General features: G+C 42.1%; 2 protein-coding genes across 4 annotated transcripts; both read right to left on the reverse strand.

Moving 5' to 3' along the window:
- Positions 1–1303: 1303 nt before the first annotated feature.
- On the reverse strand, positions 1304–10628 carry LOC146991360 (uncharacterized). Of its 2 annotated transcripts, XM_085763303.1 has the most exons (5): positions 10338–10613; positions 9774–10098; positions 9548–9690; positions 9163–9259; positions 1378–2883 (listed from the first exon to the last, which is right to left on the reverse strand). In XM_085763303.1, exons 2-5 carry the CDS (start codon positions 10063–10065, stop codon positions 1694–1696), a joined length of 1722 nt encoding a protein of 573 aa, XP_085619429.1. In that variant the 5' UTR covers positions 10066–10098; positions 10338–10613; the 3' UTR covers positions 1378–1693. The 2 variants fall into 2 exon arrangements, with proteins under 2 accessions (XP_085619353.1, XP_085619429.1); XM_085763227.1 differs by having other exon boundaries at positions 1304–2883; positions 9774–10628.
- Positions 10629–12929: 2301 nt separating this feature from the next.
- LOC146991361 (uncharacterized) lies at positions 12930–18689 on the reverse strand. 2 transcript variants are annotated; one of them, XM_085763506.1, is made up of 4 exons: positions 17962–18689; positions 16335–16465; positions 16064–16172; positions 12930–14417 (listed from the first exon to the last, which is right to left on the reverse strand). In XM_085763506.1, exons 1-4 carry the CDS (start codon positions 18224–18226, stop codon positions 13252–13254), a joined length of 1671 nt encoding a protein of 556 aa, XP_085619632.1. In that variant the 5' UTR covers positions 18227–18689; the 3' UTR covers positions 12930–13251. The 2 variants fall into 2 exon arrangements, with proteins under 2 accessions (XP_085619632.1, XP_085619559.1); XM_085763433.1 differs by having other exon boundaries at positions 12940–14411; positions 17962–18659.
- Between the last annotated feature and the right edge of the window lie 213 nt (positions 18690–18902).

The following is an 18902-nucleotide window of genomic DNA, read 5'->3' on the forward strand; positions in this document are numbered from 1 at the left end:
AATTGAACACATTCTACATCGCGGAGGCGACGTCTTTCCACTCAGGGCTTCCTTCACCTCTGAAACGGGGCAGAGCTCCGTGGGAGACACCTGCCTGACACAGCAACGTAGGGAACCGTGCATGTCCGCGGCGCACAGCTCCACATGCACGGGGGGAAAAAAAAACGGCGTCGCCGTCGCACCGACTGCACGCGGATACGCGCCGCTTTAATGAGCGTGCATGTCGCGCGTCAACATTGGAGGTCGGCTGTTATCAGTATAATCAGAGACAACCATGAATGAGTTCGCCTCAGTTTCACGTGATTGTCACTGTCAGCCTGTTAGAAAAACATTTGACTGACCCCAGCTGAGACGCTGAGACGCCCTCCCTCCCCAAAACAAAAACTCTTCGGATCTGAACGATTCACACAAGTCACCTAATTGGTCATGAAAAAAGCGAGTTTCGCTTTTCGGCGCGCTGTTTGCATCCATGATAACACACACACAGGCTCAGACACACAGATCAGCTACAACAGTATCAACAGACACTGTAAAAATGGAAGTGTTACTTAAATGGAGTGGTTGTCTTTAAAAGTACTTCTCTATTCCATTAATACATTAGTAGCCTGACCAGGAGACTACAAATCATCTGAATACCTCTGCTGAGTTCCAGATATTTGCAGTCAGGTGAAAGGCTGACACCAAGTGGTCAGTTAAGATACAACCCTTTAAACAATATTTAAAATGTTGACAGTTTTTTTCCCCTTAAATAGCTGTATTTTAAAAGTTGTCACTTAATAAATTAAAACTTGATAATGATAGATAATCTAAGTACTTTCAAATGTTCATAGAGCTGACGTTTTCAAGATTTTAGTACAGGACATTAGATGTGTTTATGTTTTGTAGCCTGTAATGAAGAAGAGTTGTTATTGGAGAGTGAGAGTTCACAACTATGATTATATGTATGCAGTGAGTAGGATTAGTTGATCATGTGATTAGCCTGTTAAATAATTTGCATATTTGTCCATAATTCCAAACACTTTAAGCATAAACTGTGAAATTAAAAACAAACACGTGTATTTACATTTATAAACACATCAATAAGAATTTGACATATAGAAACTCATAAAAACATTCGTAAATACAAATAGGCTAAAACCAAATCTGAATTATAATGACTACATTATTCATCCTGACTGATACTGTGATGCGTGTCTGATGAATTCCTCAACAGTTTAGGTTTTCAGTAATTTTCTTGTCTGTAAAATCTGTTTACTACCTTCTTCAGTTTTATTTTACTCATGTCCAGTATTTCATTCTTTTTACCAGTCAAACAATGTATGGTTAGTGAGTACTTCTGTGCTCACGGTCATGGTACAATTGATGAAATAAAAGAATTAGTATTCACAGAATAAATAGAATTTTATTGACCCAATGTGACAACGGACCTATCTTTGCGCATGATACACTTTACAACACAATACTTGTTGTCCTTTAATAACATTAAAACACCTTCAGAAGTTACTAGATGAACCTCTCCAGAATGCACAGTAGAACACGGGACAATCACTTAAAGAGACAGGTACGCAAAAAGCACTTTTGCGATGCAGCACAGCAAACTGTGTTGCACAGCAAGATAAACACTGCAGCATCTTAATCTAAACCAAACAAACACATCAAACGTGTCTCTTTGCCACCCCACTGTCCGTCATCATCATACATCCAAATGGATCCTCTGGTGACGTTTCAGGTTACATTTCTGAGTGAAGCGTTTGCCACAGGCCACGCAGCAATACGGTCTCTCTCCGGTGTGAACCCGTCGGTGGGCTTTGAGGTTGCTCAGCTTGGTGAAGCTGCGACCGCAGAGGGAGCAGCAGAAAGGCCGCTCGCCTGTGTGAGTCTGCAGGTGAGCCTTCAAGTTGCTGGGGTGAGGGAAGCACTTTCCGCACTGGCCGCAGCGCAGGAGGTGCCTGGGTCCGGCGTGAGAGTCTGAAAGAGGCGCCGGGGTGGCGTGATGGGAGTTCGCAGACTGATGTTGGGATCTGATGTTGACCCAGGGGGCGCCAGTTCGGATTAGCGCCGCAGCGTGTTTGTCACCCAGGTGAACTCGCTGCACTGAGAGCGGAGGAGGTGGAGCAGCTTTGGACGTGGAGGGAATTTTGCCGAGGGGATTTAAGTTTTCGACCCGAGTTTGAGCTGCAGACAGTGCTGCGGTGGTACTGTTCAAGAGGGTGTGAGGGTGTTTTTTCACTGGTCGGTGGAGGTGTTGTATAGCAGCTTGCAATCTGAGGCCTGTACCCATTTTGGAATGCAGCTTCATAATGTCCTGCACAGTGGCCTTATTGGAAATATGGCTCTGTTTGCGTGCCTCCGAACTCAGTCTGTGCTGTTTTACCGAGCGTGAGAAAGACGCCATGCCAGACTTGACCATTTCTTTCTTTTCCAAGTGCTCAGTATCCTCACACCCATCAGAGTCAACAATAACCTCCTGCTTTATTGTCACACCAAACACCTCGCTGTTTTGCAGTCTTGCCTTGGGGGATCCCGATGTTGAAATGTGATCTCTGCCCTGAGTGTGAGCGTCTGCTGTAACAGAGTCTGGCACTTCATGTTCTGTACATTTCAGAGAACTTCTAGTTTTGGTCGGATCGTGATCCTTTACTGTGCCCAATCTGTGATTCTGCAGAAGTCCAGCCCAACCAGTGTCCATTTCCAAAGATGAGATGTGACATGGATCTGTAGCCATGTCTGTTTCCTCCTGTTCTTCAGGAAAACCATACGCAGCAGGTATCTGTGGGCCTTGTTTAATGATATTCCTCAGTAATCCCTCGCTGTTTTCTTGAGTCTGTTTTGTTTGTGTCTCTGTCATCTCAGTGATGCTGTGAGATTCACGACCTGTCTCGCCTAGAAAATGAGAATAAAGGGGGTTCATTAATGACTTCTACAGCCTATTTCAAAAAGTACATTATTGCCTAAGAAGAAAGTTGGTTGCTGTCACTAATGAGATTAGCCCAATTCACAATATCCCATGCTCTAAAATAGTTTTGAACCAACTAAAGCTTCCTATATGAGAAGCTGAACTAACTTTATTCATTTACAGCGGTTAAAGGGGAATTATGCAAGTCCAGTCACTTTTCTGCTGTGTTGCTAACCCTCCTCTCGGCCATGTGCATTTGTTTTCAAGGAAGCTGGTGAGAAAGCAATCCATGGAGCTGTGGATAATGTTATACGTATATCACATATAAACATAAACACAAATCGTAATGTGTATATTTGTGTAGGATTACGGGGGCGTGTTTGTGTTGCGGTGCCGCCAAGACTAGAGCTGGGACACTGGGTAGGTGGGACTGATCTTGTAATGATGGTTTTCGGCAAAGAGACGCTAATGGCGCGTTTCCACTAGAGCGCTTCGGCTCGGCTCGGCTCGGCTCGGCACGCTATTTGCGTGTTTCCACTAGCACGCAGTACCTGCAACCAGGTACACTTTTGGTATCACCTCAGCCCTGGTTCCAAGCGAGCCAAAGTGTTACTAAAACGTGACGTCAGCCGACTGCCTTCCACTGATTGGCCGATGAGTGTCGTCACTGGAAGCGTCATAACCGCGCGACGACCGACAACAGAAATGTTCCTGCTGAAGCCTGTTATTACGTGACTTTATTAAGTTTTAATATTTTTTCATGCGAGAAAGCAACTGTTTAGATCCCCAGTGTGCGGTTAGTTTATCCAAACGACGGCTGTTTAGAAGTTTGCCCCGATGTTTTTCGGAGAAGTGAAGCTTCAGGTCCGAGCAGCGACCGCGACATCATAGAGGCAGCAGCCCGGCTCCTGACGTGCTCCGCCGGCCAGCCTACGGTCGTCACCCCGGGGAGAAAACGAGCGCTAATTAACTTACCCGATGGCTTTTAGAGGTTTACCACCGGCTGGTTAAACTCTTTTTAGGGGATAAATGTTGGTCTCATTGATGAAATCTAACAATTGTGGCTGTAGCAGAAGTTTGTTTGAATAAAAAACCATGGTTAGACAGAAGAGCAGCACTGCCATGGGGTCTGTACGCACAGAAAACACCACATTTACATCAATAAATAAATGTTTTACAATGAACCACGCCGATCTCAGAGCTGGCAAGACTCTCCGGTAAGGCATATTGAACGGTTAAATGCCGTTAACGGGACGAGAGCAGTCAAAATGGCGGTTTAAAGCTAGCTACAGCGAGGGTAGGCTCACTTCCTGTTTACAAAGTAAAAGCACCAATTCTATCGTAATGGCTTTCCTTATGATAAAAGGCAACGGGTATTATATTATGTGAAAATAACCGGAAGTGCGTTGCTCACTACGGCTAGCTTTAGTAACGCCGAATTCGTCGGAACAAAATTGTAAACAGCTGGTATTTTGTCAGATTTTCAACACGTTGGGGATCTAAACGACTACTTTCTAGCCTGAAAATGTTTCAAATGTTGCTAAAGTTATATATTTACAGAGTTTAGAGCGTTGCTCGGCACCGTGTTATGACGACCCCGCCCACGTCGAGGAGGCACTAGTGATACTCAGTTGTAATGGAAACACAACCAAACCGAGCCGAGCCGTATCGAGCCGAGCCGTGCTAGTGGAAATGCGCCATAAGTGAAAGGCAGAGAGCCTTAGGGTTGGGCGGTATGACAGTATTATACCGTGTGACGGTATAAAAGTGTCTACCGGTAGAGATTTTGCAATACCGTTTATACCGGAGAAAGAGCAGATGTCTGCGGCATCTCTCTGAAGTCACTGTAGTTAGACCGCCTCCACACACGGGGGAGCCGGCACTGCAGCAGACTGCTTGGTGTGGTTGCATCAGCACGACGAAGAAGAAACAGCTTTACCGGTTACCCGAGTGATAACAATCATGGCGGAGGCAGAGAGTGAAAGCAGAAGTGGGAGCATAATATAATACATCCATGAGTGGGAGTCACGAGGAAACGGAGGCAGCCCGACCCGCCCAACAAGATGAAAAATTGAAAAGTGAAAGTAATTCACTCCAGCCGTAATTTTTTTCGATCGATCAGCTGTGTTTACCGTTTCATGTGTCATAGTTCTGATGGTTAGACAGATGAATTAGACCTCTAACACATCCTAAAGTTTGACTTGTCAAGAGTTTTTCAGAAGAGGAGTAAGTCAAGTTATAAGCAATGCTAATTTCTGTTAGCCCGTCTATGGTGTTTTACATTATACGTTAGCATTAAGCTAGCGGGCTTTTTATGCTTAGTTGTGACACTGGCTGTGTGTGTTTTAAACGTTGTTTCAAACTATGTGGGTTAACATCTTTGATGCTTAAATATATATTGCCGCTTAACATATTGCTTTACTCCTCCATGTGCCATTTTTACTGTAGGACAGGCTAGGACACTGTTTATTATGGTCACTTCCGTCCCTCCCACACACGGTTTTTCCGTCAGTTGTTGAAATTTGAGCCCTTTGTGTACTACCATAGACTGTAAGGTTGCTTAGGAACTCTAAAGTAACTTCTTTGATTTTCCCGGTTTGACCTGTTTGAACAGCCATAGACAGCACAGACCGTAGGCATTTTTGTAAAATGCTAATTTGTGATTCTGTGATTTCTTTTTTATATATATATAGCCTATATAATTGCACTAACTGGAGCCAGACTGCTCTGGCATTTTTCCTGTAGAAATCCAAGTTAAAAAATAAAAGAGGAAAATGATCAAATGCGACAGTATGGTTATTTTAAGCCATTAATTGAATTTACAGGGGGAAAAAAACATACCGTGATATGTACCATTACCGTGATATAAGATTTTGCTCATACCGCCCAACCCTAGAGAGCCTCCATTCTCCTCGAGTCAAGTTACAAGTCATTTATTTGACCATAACAATTGCTTCGAAGCTGTTTAATTAACTCATTGAGTGCCAACCACGTAATTTCTCGTTTTTCGTTCCCATGCGTTGAGTGCCAAAAACAAGATTTTACGTTTTTTGCTTCTTCTTTTTAATTATGAAAATAGACACTTTAACACACCTGATGTGTAAATTTGGGGACTCTACGACGAGCAGAACTGAAAGAGATGACGATCAAAGTCTCATGACACCTCACAATCTGGAAGTTTTTATCATAACTCGGCTTTTGCAAACAGAGTTCTGCATGTGGATGCAGCAGCTGCTCTGCTCTCACCCGCGAGGCTCCAGCAGCTCAGAGCCGAACAGGAAGCTCTCAGCCGACAGTCCCGCCCGGTCTTCATCTAGAGCAACACCGTGTCCTCCCCAAGGTCCTCCCGCGGTAAAATGGGATGGTCTCTGGGCCAAAGCAGACCGGCATCACCGACCCGTACCACAGAAGGACCGCGACCACCGGTGGGACCGGTGTTCCCGACCTGCTGTGGCCCAGAGACCACCACGTTCCGCGGCGAGAGGCTGTGACACGGCACGGTGCGTCTGTGTTATTGTTGTTTAGTGCCCCCCCGCCCCCGATGGTGGTTTTGTGAATAGAACAATTGTTGTATATATTTATCTTACACGAGCCCTTTGATCCAGAAATGCGAGTGTCAGAAGAGCGACAGGCACAAACAGAGCACCTTTCATAAAAGACGCTCTATCTCCTTTTCTAGAAAAAAAGCAGGGATTTTGGTGAAACCCAGCCATGTTTAGCTTGACTTTTCGGAGGCACGTAGAAACAAACGGTTTGTGGCCATTTGAAGCAGAAAGTTTCACCTTTCAAATGAGCCACAGCATGTGTTGGTGGCAATAATATAGAATACACTATGGCTCTACAAAAATCGTCAAAAATCGTCTAAATTGCCGGTACACTTGACTAAAACTTTGGAAAGGAGCGCGGCACTCAATGAGTTAAGGTAAAAATGTAGCACAGTTAAGGTAAAAATCTTGCATAGTTCCTCTTTAAGTAGTAGTGGTGTGTAAGTGTAATCGTGTAACATATTTGAAAAATTGTCTGAATGGGAAGATATGAACAAACAATAGAGGGTATGCACATGACGTCACGGTACTCGGAAGTCGCTGTTGAACGTCCACTGAGTGGCAAAAAGACGAGTGGCAGAGCCGCCAAAGTTTAAAAACGAGCAAGTAACGAAGCGATTTTCTCCGAGCCCACACAAGTCTGACATGTCTAGCTTTGCCAGCATGTACAGCATGCATGACCTAACAGAGCTGCTAAAAATCTTGAGGATACATCTCACTTTGACCGAGTTACATTCAAGAACCTGTTCTCAATGACGGAAAGTAAATTCACTGGAGCGGTCATTTTTTTCGATCGATCAGCTGTGTTTACAGTTTCAGGTGTCATAGTTATGATGTTTAGACAGATAAATTAGTCTTCTAACACATCCTACAGTTTGACTGGTCAGAGTTTTTCAGAATAAAAGCAGCTCGTGTTTTAGTGTCGGGAGTCACTGTCAGGACGACAGTAACAGCTGTAATCTGGTCCCTCTGCACAGTAACAGTGAGCCTGTCAGTCACTCTGCAGGTACCGCGGTCACACTGCGTGTTACAGGAAGTGTCTGTGGAGCAGACGGTTTTGGGGAGCTGGTTGTCGATTCCTTTTTGACATCAATATAAGATATTTTATCCAGTTTATGAGTCCACATATCCGCCAGCATGTTGAGGGACGCTTGTTTTGCCACTCAGTCCGATCGAACGGGGCGTTGCCGAGGGCAACGTGACGTAAACGCATACCCTCTATATGGCAAATGCAAAATGTTTAAAGGCAGCTACAGAGGCAAAAGTGGAAACATTTCCACATGCAGGTGACAAGAGGCACAGTGGGACTTGTGTAGAAAATATGAAATGAAAAACTGGATCTGGAAAAAAGTTGTTTTCATTACTTATTTACTACCTTAAGCCTAAAGTAAGAGCTGACTGAGGGACTTTTCAAATTCAACACCCATTAAACCTTATTCATTTAAAGGTTTTTTTTTGTTTTATGTATATTTACAAAATTGGAATACAGAATTACACTAACACATCTTTTTCATCTTATAAGTTATAATGATATAACCCCAAAAATGTCAGGTCTGCAGCTTTAGTGTGTATGGAGTCCAGTGGAAACCAAAAATACCTAGATGAAGAATGTTTAACTTGTTGATGTTTTAACAGAGCAGGGTAGATCTTTTAACTGTTTTAAAGGGATAGTTCAACATTTTGGCAAATTGGCCCATTGCCATAATTGCTATAGTCATAGTAGTAGGTTCATTACCTTTATTTGTCGGTGTAAGCGATTTTTAGAACGGCAGAGCGAAGCAGCAGGCTGCTCAGAGCTATGCTATGGAGGCTAAGGGAATTTCTTGGTTTCCCTCATCAAACTCATCAAATACACAACCCAACAACTCCAAAACGCTGTCGTGGACAAGTTGTGACCTGCACATTCACCACGCTATGAGATAATAACGGAACGTTACGAGACGGAGCCGTTTAAGAGGTAAATTCATGCAAAACCGCTGATGCACGTTGCGTTCAGGGACAGTTTTTCAGCAAGCAGACTCTGTATTTACCCTGTATTTACCTCGAAAACGGCTCCGTTTCGTAACGTTCCGTTATTATCTCATAGCGTGGTGAATGTGCAGGTCACAACTTGTCCACCAGAGCGTTTTGGAGTTGTTGGGTTGTGTATTTGATGAGTTTGATGAGGGAAACCAAGAAATTCCTTTAGCCTCCATAGCGTAGCTCTGAGCAGCCTGCTGCTTCGCTCCGCCGTTCTAAAAAGAGCTTACACCGACAAATAAAGGTAACGAACCTACTGCTATGACTATAGCGATTATGGCAATGGGCCAATTTGCCAAAATGTTGAACTATCCCTTTAATAACTATAACCAGTTAAAATTGTTATTGTCAATACATTTACATCTACATTAGATAGATAGATAGATAGATAGATAGATAGATAGATAGATAGATAGATAGATAGATAGATAGATAGATAGATAGATAGATAGATAGATAGATTTATTTATTGTCTGCCCCAAAGGGTAGCAGAAATTTGTCTTTGACATCACTTAACATACACTCAATAAAACACAGTAAGGCAATAAAAACATTTACAAAAAATAAAAAGCACAATAGCAGCAAGTCATTTTGGGATGGGAGATGGTAAGAAGATGTGGGTATAAATAACTATATTAACAACTACAATAACAACACTACAATCAATGTACAATGTTAAATCAATATATTTACAACACTCACCATCAAGAGTGCTGCTCCATCCTCTCAAATGTGAGGATGAAAGAGGCAGCTTATCAATCTCATCCTTGTCTTCCATTGCATCCTCCTCTTCTGAGGCCTGAAACAAACCAAAGCACATCATTCAAATCAAAGCAGATCAAATCAATCCTAATTTGTATGGCACTTTTCATGCATTTAAGTAGCACAAAGTGCCTCACAGAGGCGAGAACAACAACAAAGAAAATCAACAAAACCTGACCCTCACAACCCCACATATATGCACACAGATATCTTTTAATCTTCAGAGCTGATGTCAAATGCATGTCTCTTTAACCATGAAATTGATCTTACATTACGCATTATCACAATTTTTGAATAAGTGAAGGTCGGCCCTATTGTCACCCACCTGTGGTTCCCTCTCAGGGCTGTGAGAGGCAGCAGGATTGTCTGCCTTCAGTGGTTCCTTTGATGCGATTTCTTGCCTGTGGTCTTCTGTCCATCTTTCAGCAAAAGTGTCCTCTGTCTTCACATCACAGCTCCTCAACACATCTAGAAGGCAGAAACATCTTACTGTAGTAACATCAGACATTCCCCTAACTACTTCAACACTCATCTCATTCGTCCTGTCTTACTATTGTGCTGATCTTCTGTTGTGTCATTGGACAGTTCCACATCCATCTTAGCACAGTCGACACACCTCCCCCTCTTTTCCCCTTCTTCCCCACCTTGACCGATTAATTTCTTCTCAGCCCACTGAAGCTGCAACCTCAGTGACGTCGCCTCCTGGCTCCGGCGCTTCACCTCCTCGAAGAAGCCATCCTTCACCAGCCTGGTGACCTCAAACATGGCTGTCTTCACCACAGTCTCCATCACATCCGACAGCTGTGTCTGAAATGTGACTATGAGAGTATCCAGGTCCGACATCACAGCCTCTTAATGGTGTCCCTTGTCTGGCAACTTTACAAAACGGAACCGCACGTGTTTGTGGAGTAAAATAAAGGAAGTTTTCTCCTTTTAAAATTCTACCACATGTTGTTTACGTTGTACGCTATTATCGCAGCGAAATCTCAACCCAAGTCTACGCGTTGTTTTGTGGCTATTTCGTCTAATGTGTTCTAAGAGATACTCAGGAAGCAATAACTGTTTCAAATGTTGGCCTGTGTAAATGTCGCCTGTTGTTTACTGTCGTGAATTACCTTCACGTCAACTCCAACTGTCAGCTAGCCACTTATTGTAACTCCTTAGCTCGAGCGTAACGGCAGAATTCGTATCCTCACCACCGTTAACGACATCAAACCGCAAACAAATCGTACACAGTCACGGATTATATAAACCATAGTCGAAGCTAACGCGCCAGGCTATTTCAGCGTGGACGTGTGGATGTATTCCACGCAACCAAATACGTGTTGTATTTATCATTTAACCGAGCAAGCTAGTTGTTAAACAATCGCTTGTGGACCTTGTTTTTGCTCGTGACGTCTCACACGGCGTAGTACGGTGGCCCGTTATGTTAAATCTGTGAATAACAAAACGCGTTTCATTAAAGTGAAACCCATAGGCTGCGCCAAAACCACGTTTCGACCATTTCCAGCACAGGAAGTTTTGTTTTTTCTTTTTAGCAAATTTGAAGATATTATGGTCCCATCATAGAGGGTCCCATACGATCACATTTTCCCTACAATAAATCAAAAGAAGGCTAAAGAGTGACATTGTATACTTTATTTTTTATCTATGAATGCCATAGAAATCAATTTCCTTCAATTGTTTTTTAAACTAAAAGCATCAGTCTTTTTCATTTTAATTATTTGCATCAAACTCAATTCACATCCATTGTCTTACGAATGTATGTAGTTATGTTAACTTAATCCTTTGTTGTTGTTACTTATCTGCAAAAACAGTGCTGGGTTGTTTTTACAACATAACTTGTGTCTTTTATTTTTAGATTATATTTGCTCATGAGTTGCTTTACAAAATAACCATATGTATCATAGATATTTATCATAGATAGATAGATAGATAGATAGATAGATAGATAGATAGATAGATAGATAGATAGATAGATTATAGAAGTATGCTGGCCTAATGCATTATAGAGATAATATTTTCTGAACCTGTGATTGTGAGTTTCTTTAATATTGTCATTTTCAAGTTTGTCACTTAGGAGTCATGAGCGTCAATTCTATATCCTACAGTGCCAAAAGAAAACAATGAGTAATTCAAGACTCATTGTTTAATGGCCAAAACATAAACTTAGTTCAACATAGTTCAAGAAAATGATTGGGTATTTAATACTCATTAAAGGGATAGTTCAACATTTTGGCAAATTGGCCCATTGCCATAATCGCTATAGTCATAGCAGTAGGTTCATTACCTTTAATTGTAGGTGTAAGCTATTTTCAGTACGGCGGAGCGCAGCAGCTGGCTGCTCAGAGCTATGCTATGGAGGCTAAGGGAATTTCTTGGTTTCCCTCATTAAACTCATCAAATTCAACATCCCAAAACTCCACAGCGCTTTTGTAGACAAGTTGTGAGCTGCACAACCACCACGCTATGAGATAATGACGGAACGATACGAAACGGAGCCGTTTTCGAGGTAAATTCATACAAAACCGCTGATGCGCGTTGCGTTCAGGGACAGTTTTTCAGCAAGCAGTCTCCGTATTTACCCTGTATTTACCTCGAAAACGGCTCCGTTTCGTATCGTTCCGTCATTATCTCATAGCGTGGTGGTTGTGCAGCTCACAACTTGTCTACAAAAGCGCTGTGGAGTTTTGGGATTTTGTATTTGATGAGTTTAATGAGGGAAACCAAGAAATTCCCTTAGCCTCCATAGCGTAGCTCTGAGCAGCCTGCTGCTGCGCTCCGCTGTACTAAAAATAGCTTACACCTACAATTAAAGGTAACGAACCTACTGCTATGACTACAGCAATTATGGCAATGGGCCAATTTGCCAAAATGTTGAACTATCCCTTTAAGCTCATTGATTTAATAATTAAAAAAAACAGTTTGAACAACAGTGTGTTAGATTATGAATTTGGCCTCATTTGTTTTATTTACAGAAAGAATTTACAGACATGGTAACGTAAGCAATAAGAAAACAATGAAAGAATACAGCATTAAAGGGATAGTTCACCCTAGAATGATATTTCGCTCATTATCTACTCACCCTCATGTTGACTAAGGGCTGGAAGAAGTTTCAGATTCCTCCGTGGCTTCTCTGAGTTACAGGGGGTCTCGGCATAGCAGTGCATGTCCATATAACGGTTGCAAAGGGACACCGGAGCTCTTCGTAAAAAACACACACAAAAAAACATCCAAATACCTCCATGATGCTCGTATGTAATGTCCGTCTTGTGCTGAAGCCCATCTCGCAAATCACGATTTGCGCCGGCGTCAGCATGCGTCAGTGCGGTTACTGCGAATCACGCGAGATTTGGACGGACCAGGAAGAGGAGCTTCGAGAAGCTTCCGCTACAAACAAGCTTAAAATATAGACTTATTTAATTTTTTTCGGGACAATTACGCAATTTGGGGCTTCAGCACAAGACGGACATTACATACGAGCATCATGGAGGTATTTGGATGTTTTTTTGTGTGTGTTTTTTTACGAAGAGCTCCGGTGTCCCTTTGCAACCGTTATATGGACATGCACTGCTATGCCGAGACCCCCTGTAACTCAGAGAAGCCACGGAGGAATCTGAAACTTCTTCCAGCCCTTAGTCAACATGAGGGTGAGTAGATAATGAGCGAAATATCATTCTAGGGTGAACTATCCCTTTAAGTCATTTTTAGTTGTGAATCTGTAATGTAATCACAGTGATAATGTACTCAACCTTTTTAGCCAATTTCTGTCAGGTGAGTTTGAATCACTTCTTTCAGTAACATGATAAGCAATAAAAGTGTATTCAATGCCAACAAAAGGTTCTTGAATGAAAAATAGAAGACATGAATTTGGACAGAAGAAAAATATTGAAATGACCAGCAAATATGACTTATTGTTGTTGTAATGTCAACTTTGACTTCCAAATAAAAGTGTAAGATTTTGAACCTCTTAATATAACATAGAATCTTAAATAATCTGATGTTCTTTCCACAACTCCTCTTCTTGTTTTATAGATCTGTCATGTGTTTGCGCTGATGTGATTTTAGATGATCCAGGCGTTTGAAGCTGAGGCCGCAGACAGCGCAGCAGTACGGTCTTTCCCCTGTGTGGGTACGCTGGTGAACTTTCAATATGTCCGCTCGCGTGAAGCTCTTATCGCACATAGTGCAACGATGAGGTTTTTCCTGTGTGTGAATTCTCCGGTGTAACTTCAGATTCCAGAGACGGCTGAACTTGTTCCCACAAACGGTACAGCAGTACGGTTTTTCACCTGTTTGGCCACATTTATGTGTCTTTAGGTCAGAGAAAGTAGGGAAACCTTTTCCGCACTGGCTGCAGAGCTGAAGGCCCTGCCCAGAGTGAATCCGCTGGTGGACTTTGAGGTTACAGACTTGAGCGAAGGTCTTTCCACACTGAGTGCAGGAGTATGGTGGCCCTTGTCCACTGCCTTTATGTGTCTGCTTGTGAGCCTTGAGAGACACAGAATCAGGGAAAGACATGGAGCACTGGTTACAAGAGTGTCTCCTTCCTCCTCTTCCTGCTGCCTGATGCTGCAACCTCTCCCCCAAGTTTAAGGTGTCACTGTATGTATCTGAGGCACTATACATATCTTCTGTGCTATCTAAAGAAGGGTCAGTTCGAGGCCCATGGCCCCGGAAGCTCAATCGGCCCCCTAAGTCACCAGAGACATGTCCAGGATACAAGATACTCTGATCCTGTAGATACCCTTCCTCATTGATCAATAAACAACTGAACTCTCCGCTTACATCAATGTTAGTCTTTGAGGGTGAGCCTATGGGAGAACTGGCCAAATCTCTTCTATTCCGTGTGGCATCTATTTGATATGTTTGATGCTCCGATCTTTCAGGTGCTTCTACATTCCCCTCATAGTGCCCCATGTAACTCAGGTCATCGCCCAGGTGGGATGGTGACCCTTGCAGCCCATCTAAGTTGTCCATTTCTATCATGCTGGCATTGCCATAGCCAGTCTTGTCAAAGCCACTCAAGCCTTCCATACCATATCTGTTCTGGAAAAGTGGTTCAGACTGGTCACTTGAGTGTCCATGATGACCTGTTTGTGGCCCTTGATCAAAGCCACTTTCCCAGTTCACATGGCATTTTGGGATCTTCTGGTCATGACTGCTGGTCCCCGGCAGACCTGATGTGTCTGTTTCTGACCAGTGAAAGGAGGAGAAGAACAATGGGTATGACTACAATGACACACCATATCATATGCTTGCCCACTGACAGTAAATGTTACACCAGTGCTGATAATGTGAGTCACTTTATACATTCACCATTAACCAGTAAATCTGGAGTAATCATGTGCCTTTCTACTTATGTAGTAGTACATTCTGGTACCGCCCATGTGGGGTAGAAGACTTTTATATTGAAGGTTCTGCTTTTACATTTGAATGCCTCTTATATTTTTATTAAACTGTTATGATTAAAGATCATTTGTTTTTCATGTGAAATGTGTCAACCTTATAAGTGTGCAAAACTGACCAAATATTACATTTTAAATCATTATTATGTAAAAGTATTGATACTTTTACTGAACATTTTCTTAATTTTCACTTCATTTTGCAGAAGTCTCCTGGTTAGAATATACACTCTCAAGGCAGTTGTGTAGCAGAACTGTCAAGAAGCTTGTTATGCTACAGTGTACTATTTGGGAATTAATAAAGTAATTCTTATCTTATCAACTGTCTTTAATCTTCCCTTGTCAATGCTGTGTTTCTCCTCTATCCACCACTTTATTTTCCCATGATCCATTGCGTCACACCACAACGGAAGTCGGTTTTCAACCCCGTAGTAGCATTCTAGCGAGCGGCTAACTGGTAGCGCTAGCCACCGGTGTAGGCACCAAATGTGGGGGCTCCGGGCTGCCAAAACCGCCCTGACTAATCTGATGTTTGTCAAGTCTACAAAACTAATTACCGAACAAACACCACCACTTCTGTGTGCACGCCTCTGCAACTAGTCATGGCTATCGTAGCCGTTAGCTTCACTGCTGCTGACAGCTAACAGCAGCAGCAAACCAACATCAGGACGTCAGCTGTTAAAACCCTCCCGTTGTCGGACACAACATGAAACTACTCCAGTTAGCTCAGTCATGTTGGAACAAAGATATCCGCTGTAAAAAATATTTTTTTCATGGGCTGTTTATTGAGTTATTTAAGAAACTGCTAACGGCTAACTTAACGGTTAGCCCAGCTAACGTTAATCTAAAATGTAACTGTGCGTTCACACCAAAAGCTTCCAAAGCGTCAAAAACGCTCAAGGGTGGGTGTCAGACAAGACAGCTCCCAAAACGGCAAATATTTTCAGCCGCTTTGGCCGCTTGTCACGTGACTGACGTCAAAGTTCGATCGCGCTGGTCATTGGGGAGCAGAAATACAAAAAAAAAAAAAAAAAGGCAGCCGACGGACATCTCTATTCTGACAGGCTGCCGCCGGTTGCCGCTTAACCGCGTCATAGCTAATTACCCTAAAGTTAACCACGGCTCAACTTCTCGTCTGGTGACGCTTTGGAAGCGTGGCGACGCCTGTTGACGCTTTGGACGCTCAGTGTCGCCGAGCTCTCATTGAAAATGAATTGACTTCTGGCGTTTTTGACGCTTTGGAAGCTTTTGGTGTGAACGCACAGTAATGAATGGAGTGTCATGGCGACACCCAGCGTCGTTCTCCGGAAAGTGGTGGATAGTTGAGGAGAAGAACTGCTGGTGCAACATTCCATGGCTAGCATTTAACTACAGAAACTATCCCAAGAAGTATGGTTACTGTCCACTACAAAACTTAGTAGTGCATACAAACTGACCGTCCAAATTGACTCTCCATCTTTCTTGGGACTCATTGGTTTCTGGCGTGATGCCGAGTGCTTCCTCCTTGAGCAGCCTGTCCAACTTTTCACTTTGCACACCTGAAGACTGGCAGACAAGAAGAATGACAGCATTAACAGAAGGAGTTTGGCCTCAAACACCTCAATAAAAAAACATAAGTTTGACATTCGATCAATAGGCATAATTAAACATAATTAATGTAAAAAAATAGTGTTTTAAAGAGAAGTCTGCTAACATTGTGTCCTCTACCTGTGTAGCCCTCATGACACCCTGAGCCCCTGGTTTCGCCTCTTGAGCTTCAAGATCAGGTGTCTCTTCATCAGAGCCATGGGAGCTGTTTATTTCTTCTTGCAGCATACCCTCTTGTTTCAGGCTTTTCTCTGTGACAGAAAAGGTTAATTTTTTTTGAATTGGAAAATAAGACTGATCTATTTTGAATTCGAAGAACTTCAAAAGGTGGTACGGCGTGGTGTGTTCTAAATCGTCTGCTCCTAATCATGGATGTGACTTTTGGTGGAGTATCACTTTAAGGTGTTTAAAGCTACACTGATGATTTTTTTGGTCAGTAGCAGACAGAAGTATGAACACAACGAGTTACTGTACATAATGTAGCCATTGTGTAAGTAAACAATTACATCTTTGAAATCTATCAAACACAAAGTATAATTTTTCATTAATTTGATGCCAGCCTTTCTGACACAGGACATATTTAAGTAGAATTCTCACATCTGATGTAAAGATCCTGCTCAATACATGCATTACTTTCAACGTTTTAATTGTCTCACTATGATGGGTTTGTAAGTGTAAGCACCACCTCGTACGTTAGATAATGGTGACTTAAGTATGATAATGGAAGTAGTATGAATACTGATGAAAATGTAAAACTTGTGGAGCACCTTTGATGTACCCCATTACCCACAATTTTCAAAGAGTTGCACAACTTAGTTAGGTTACCGAGTGAATCTGACTGTGTCCTTTTGCCACTTGGGAGTAACTTTTAATTTTACACTTCATGACTCTCAATTCTCATGGTATATTACTTATTGTTAAAAAAGTAAACCACCTCACAGTACTGTATGGGTATAGACTGTAAGTGACATTAACATCAATTCTATATCCTGCAATGCCAAAAGAAAACAATACGAGTTTGATTAAGACTCATGTTTAATGGCCAGAACATTTGTGATATATTTCAAGAAACAATTTGGTACTTGTTGATTTACTAAAAAAAAAAAAATAATAATAATAATAATAATAATAATAATAATAATAATAATATTAATAATAATAATAATAATAATAATAAAGACTCAGTTTGAACAAGAATATGTTAGATTATGAATTTGGCCTCATTTGTTTTATTTGCAGAAAGAATTTACAGACATGGTTAAGTAAGCAATAAGAAAATAATGGAAGAAATAAAGCATTAATGCATTTTTAGTTGTGAACCTGTAATGTAATCACATTGATCATGTACTCGACCTTTTTAGCCAATTTCTGTCAGGTGAATTTGACTCACTACTTTCAGTAACATGATATGAAGCAATAAAAGTGTATTTGAAACCAACAAAGAGTTCTTGAACGAAAAATAGGACTTGGAGAGAAGAAAAACACTGAACTGACCAGAAAATATAACTTCTTGTTATTATGCTAACGAAAAACACATCTGAGTTCCAAATAACCGCCGGAAACTTTAAAATGTTAGTGGAGAACCTTTGATGCACCCCATTACCCACAATTTACAAATAGTTGCACAGATAAGTTATGTTGAGGAGTGAATCTGACAGTGTCCATTCTTATAAAGCTGGTATTTAATCCTCCATATGGCACAATGAGTGGTTGCTAACTATGCATGCGCAGCTCCAGACATACTCACCCTCAGCTCTGGATTTCTCCTCACCAGGCACCGAGACTTTCCCGCAGTCCACACATTTTCCCCGTCTGTCTCCATCTCTGTCCTTGCGTCGGTTCTCCGACCACTTCAGTCGCCTCTTCAGGTACTCGACCTGCTCCCTGCATCTTGTCACCTCCTCCAAAAAGCTGACCTCTACCAGCCGGGTTATCTCATACATGGCTGCCTTGAAGACCGTCTCCATTACACCAGAAAGTTGGGACTGAAACGTTACTATAGTCTCAGCCATTTTCACAACAGCGTCCAAACTGTTGTTTATTGGAGATAAGGCACGTTTCCACCGGCACTTTAAGGCCGTGGGGTAAAATTTGTCCACAGCCAATGACGGTCTCCCTCCGCCACTTTCCTAAACTCGGCTCTTGGTGTTAAACATGATGTAAACATGCGTTTGATGGCCCAAATTTAACGCGTAGCTGCTGCTCCCACCACACCGAACCTAATATCAAGTAACGTTGAACTCGAGGGTCGTACCGTCAGCGTTAGCTAACTAGCCTAATGCATTGGTTTTGATTACGACTACCATCTGTTAAGGAATTGCTGAAAAAAATAACTTCCAATATTCATCATGCATCTGGTGTTATGTGTTTTGCAATAAAAAATGAAGAAACACAAGTAAAACTATTAGATTAAGCTGTAAACTCACGTTACAATTTGTTTCCGTTAAGCTATCGCATTTCCTCCTGATTCCGTAAACAACAGCACTTCCGAGATTTAAAATACGGGTAGCGAGGTGGGACAATCTTAAACGTCTCACCCCCACGGCTTTCTTTCTTGTAGAGAATAACGCATTTTAGCCAAGAACGGTGCAACTCCAAATCAATTATAATAAGGTACTGATATATAAGTACCACCTTATTGTTTTCTTATCAAACCGACAAATATTTAAATCACAGGCAAAGCTGTGA

Source organism: Trachurus japonicus, chromosome 1 (genome assembly GCF_045865225.1).
Source record: "Trachurus japonicus isolate A0001 chromosome 1, Traja_1.0".
NCBI lineage: Eukaryota > Metazoa > Chordata > Actinopteri > Carangiformes > Carangidae > Trachurus > Trachurus japonicus.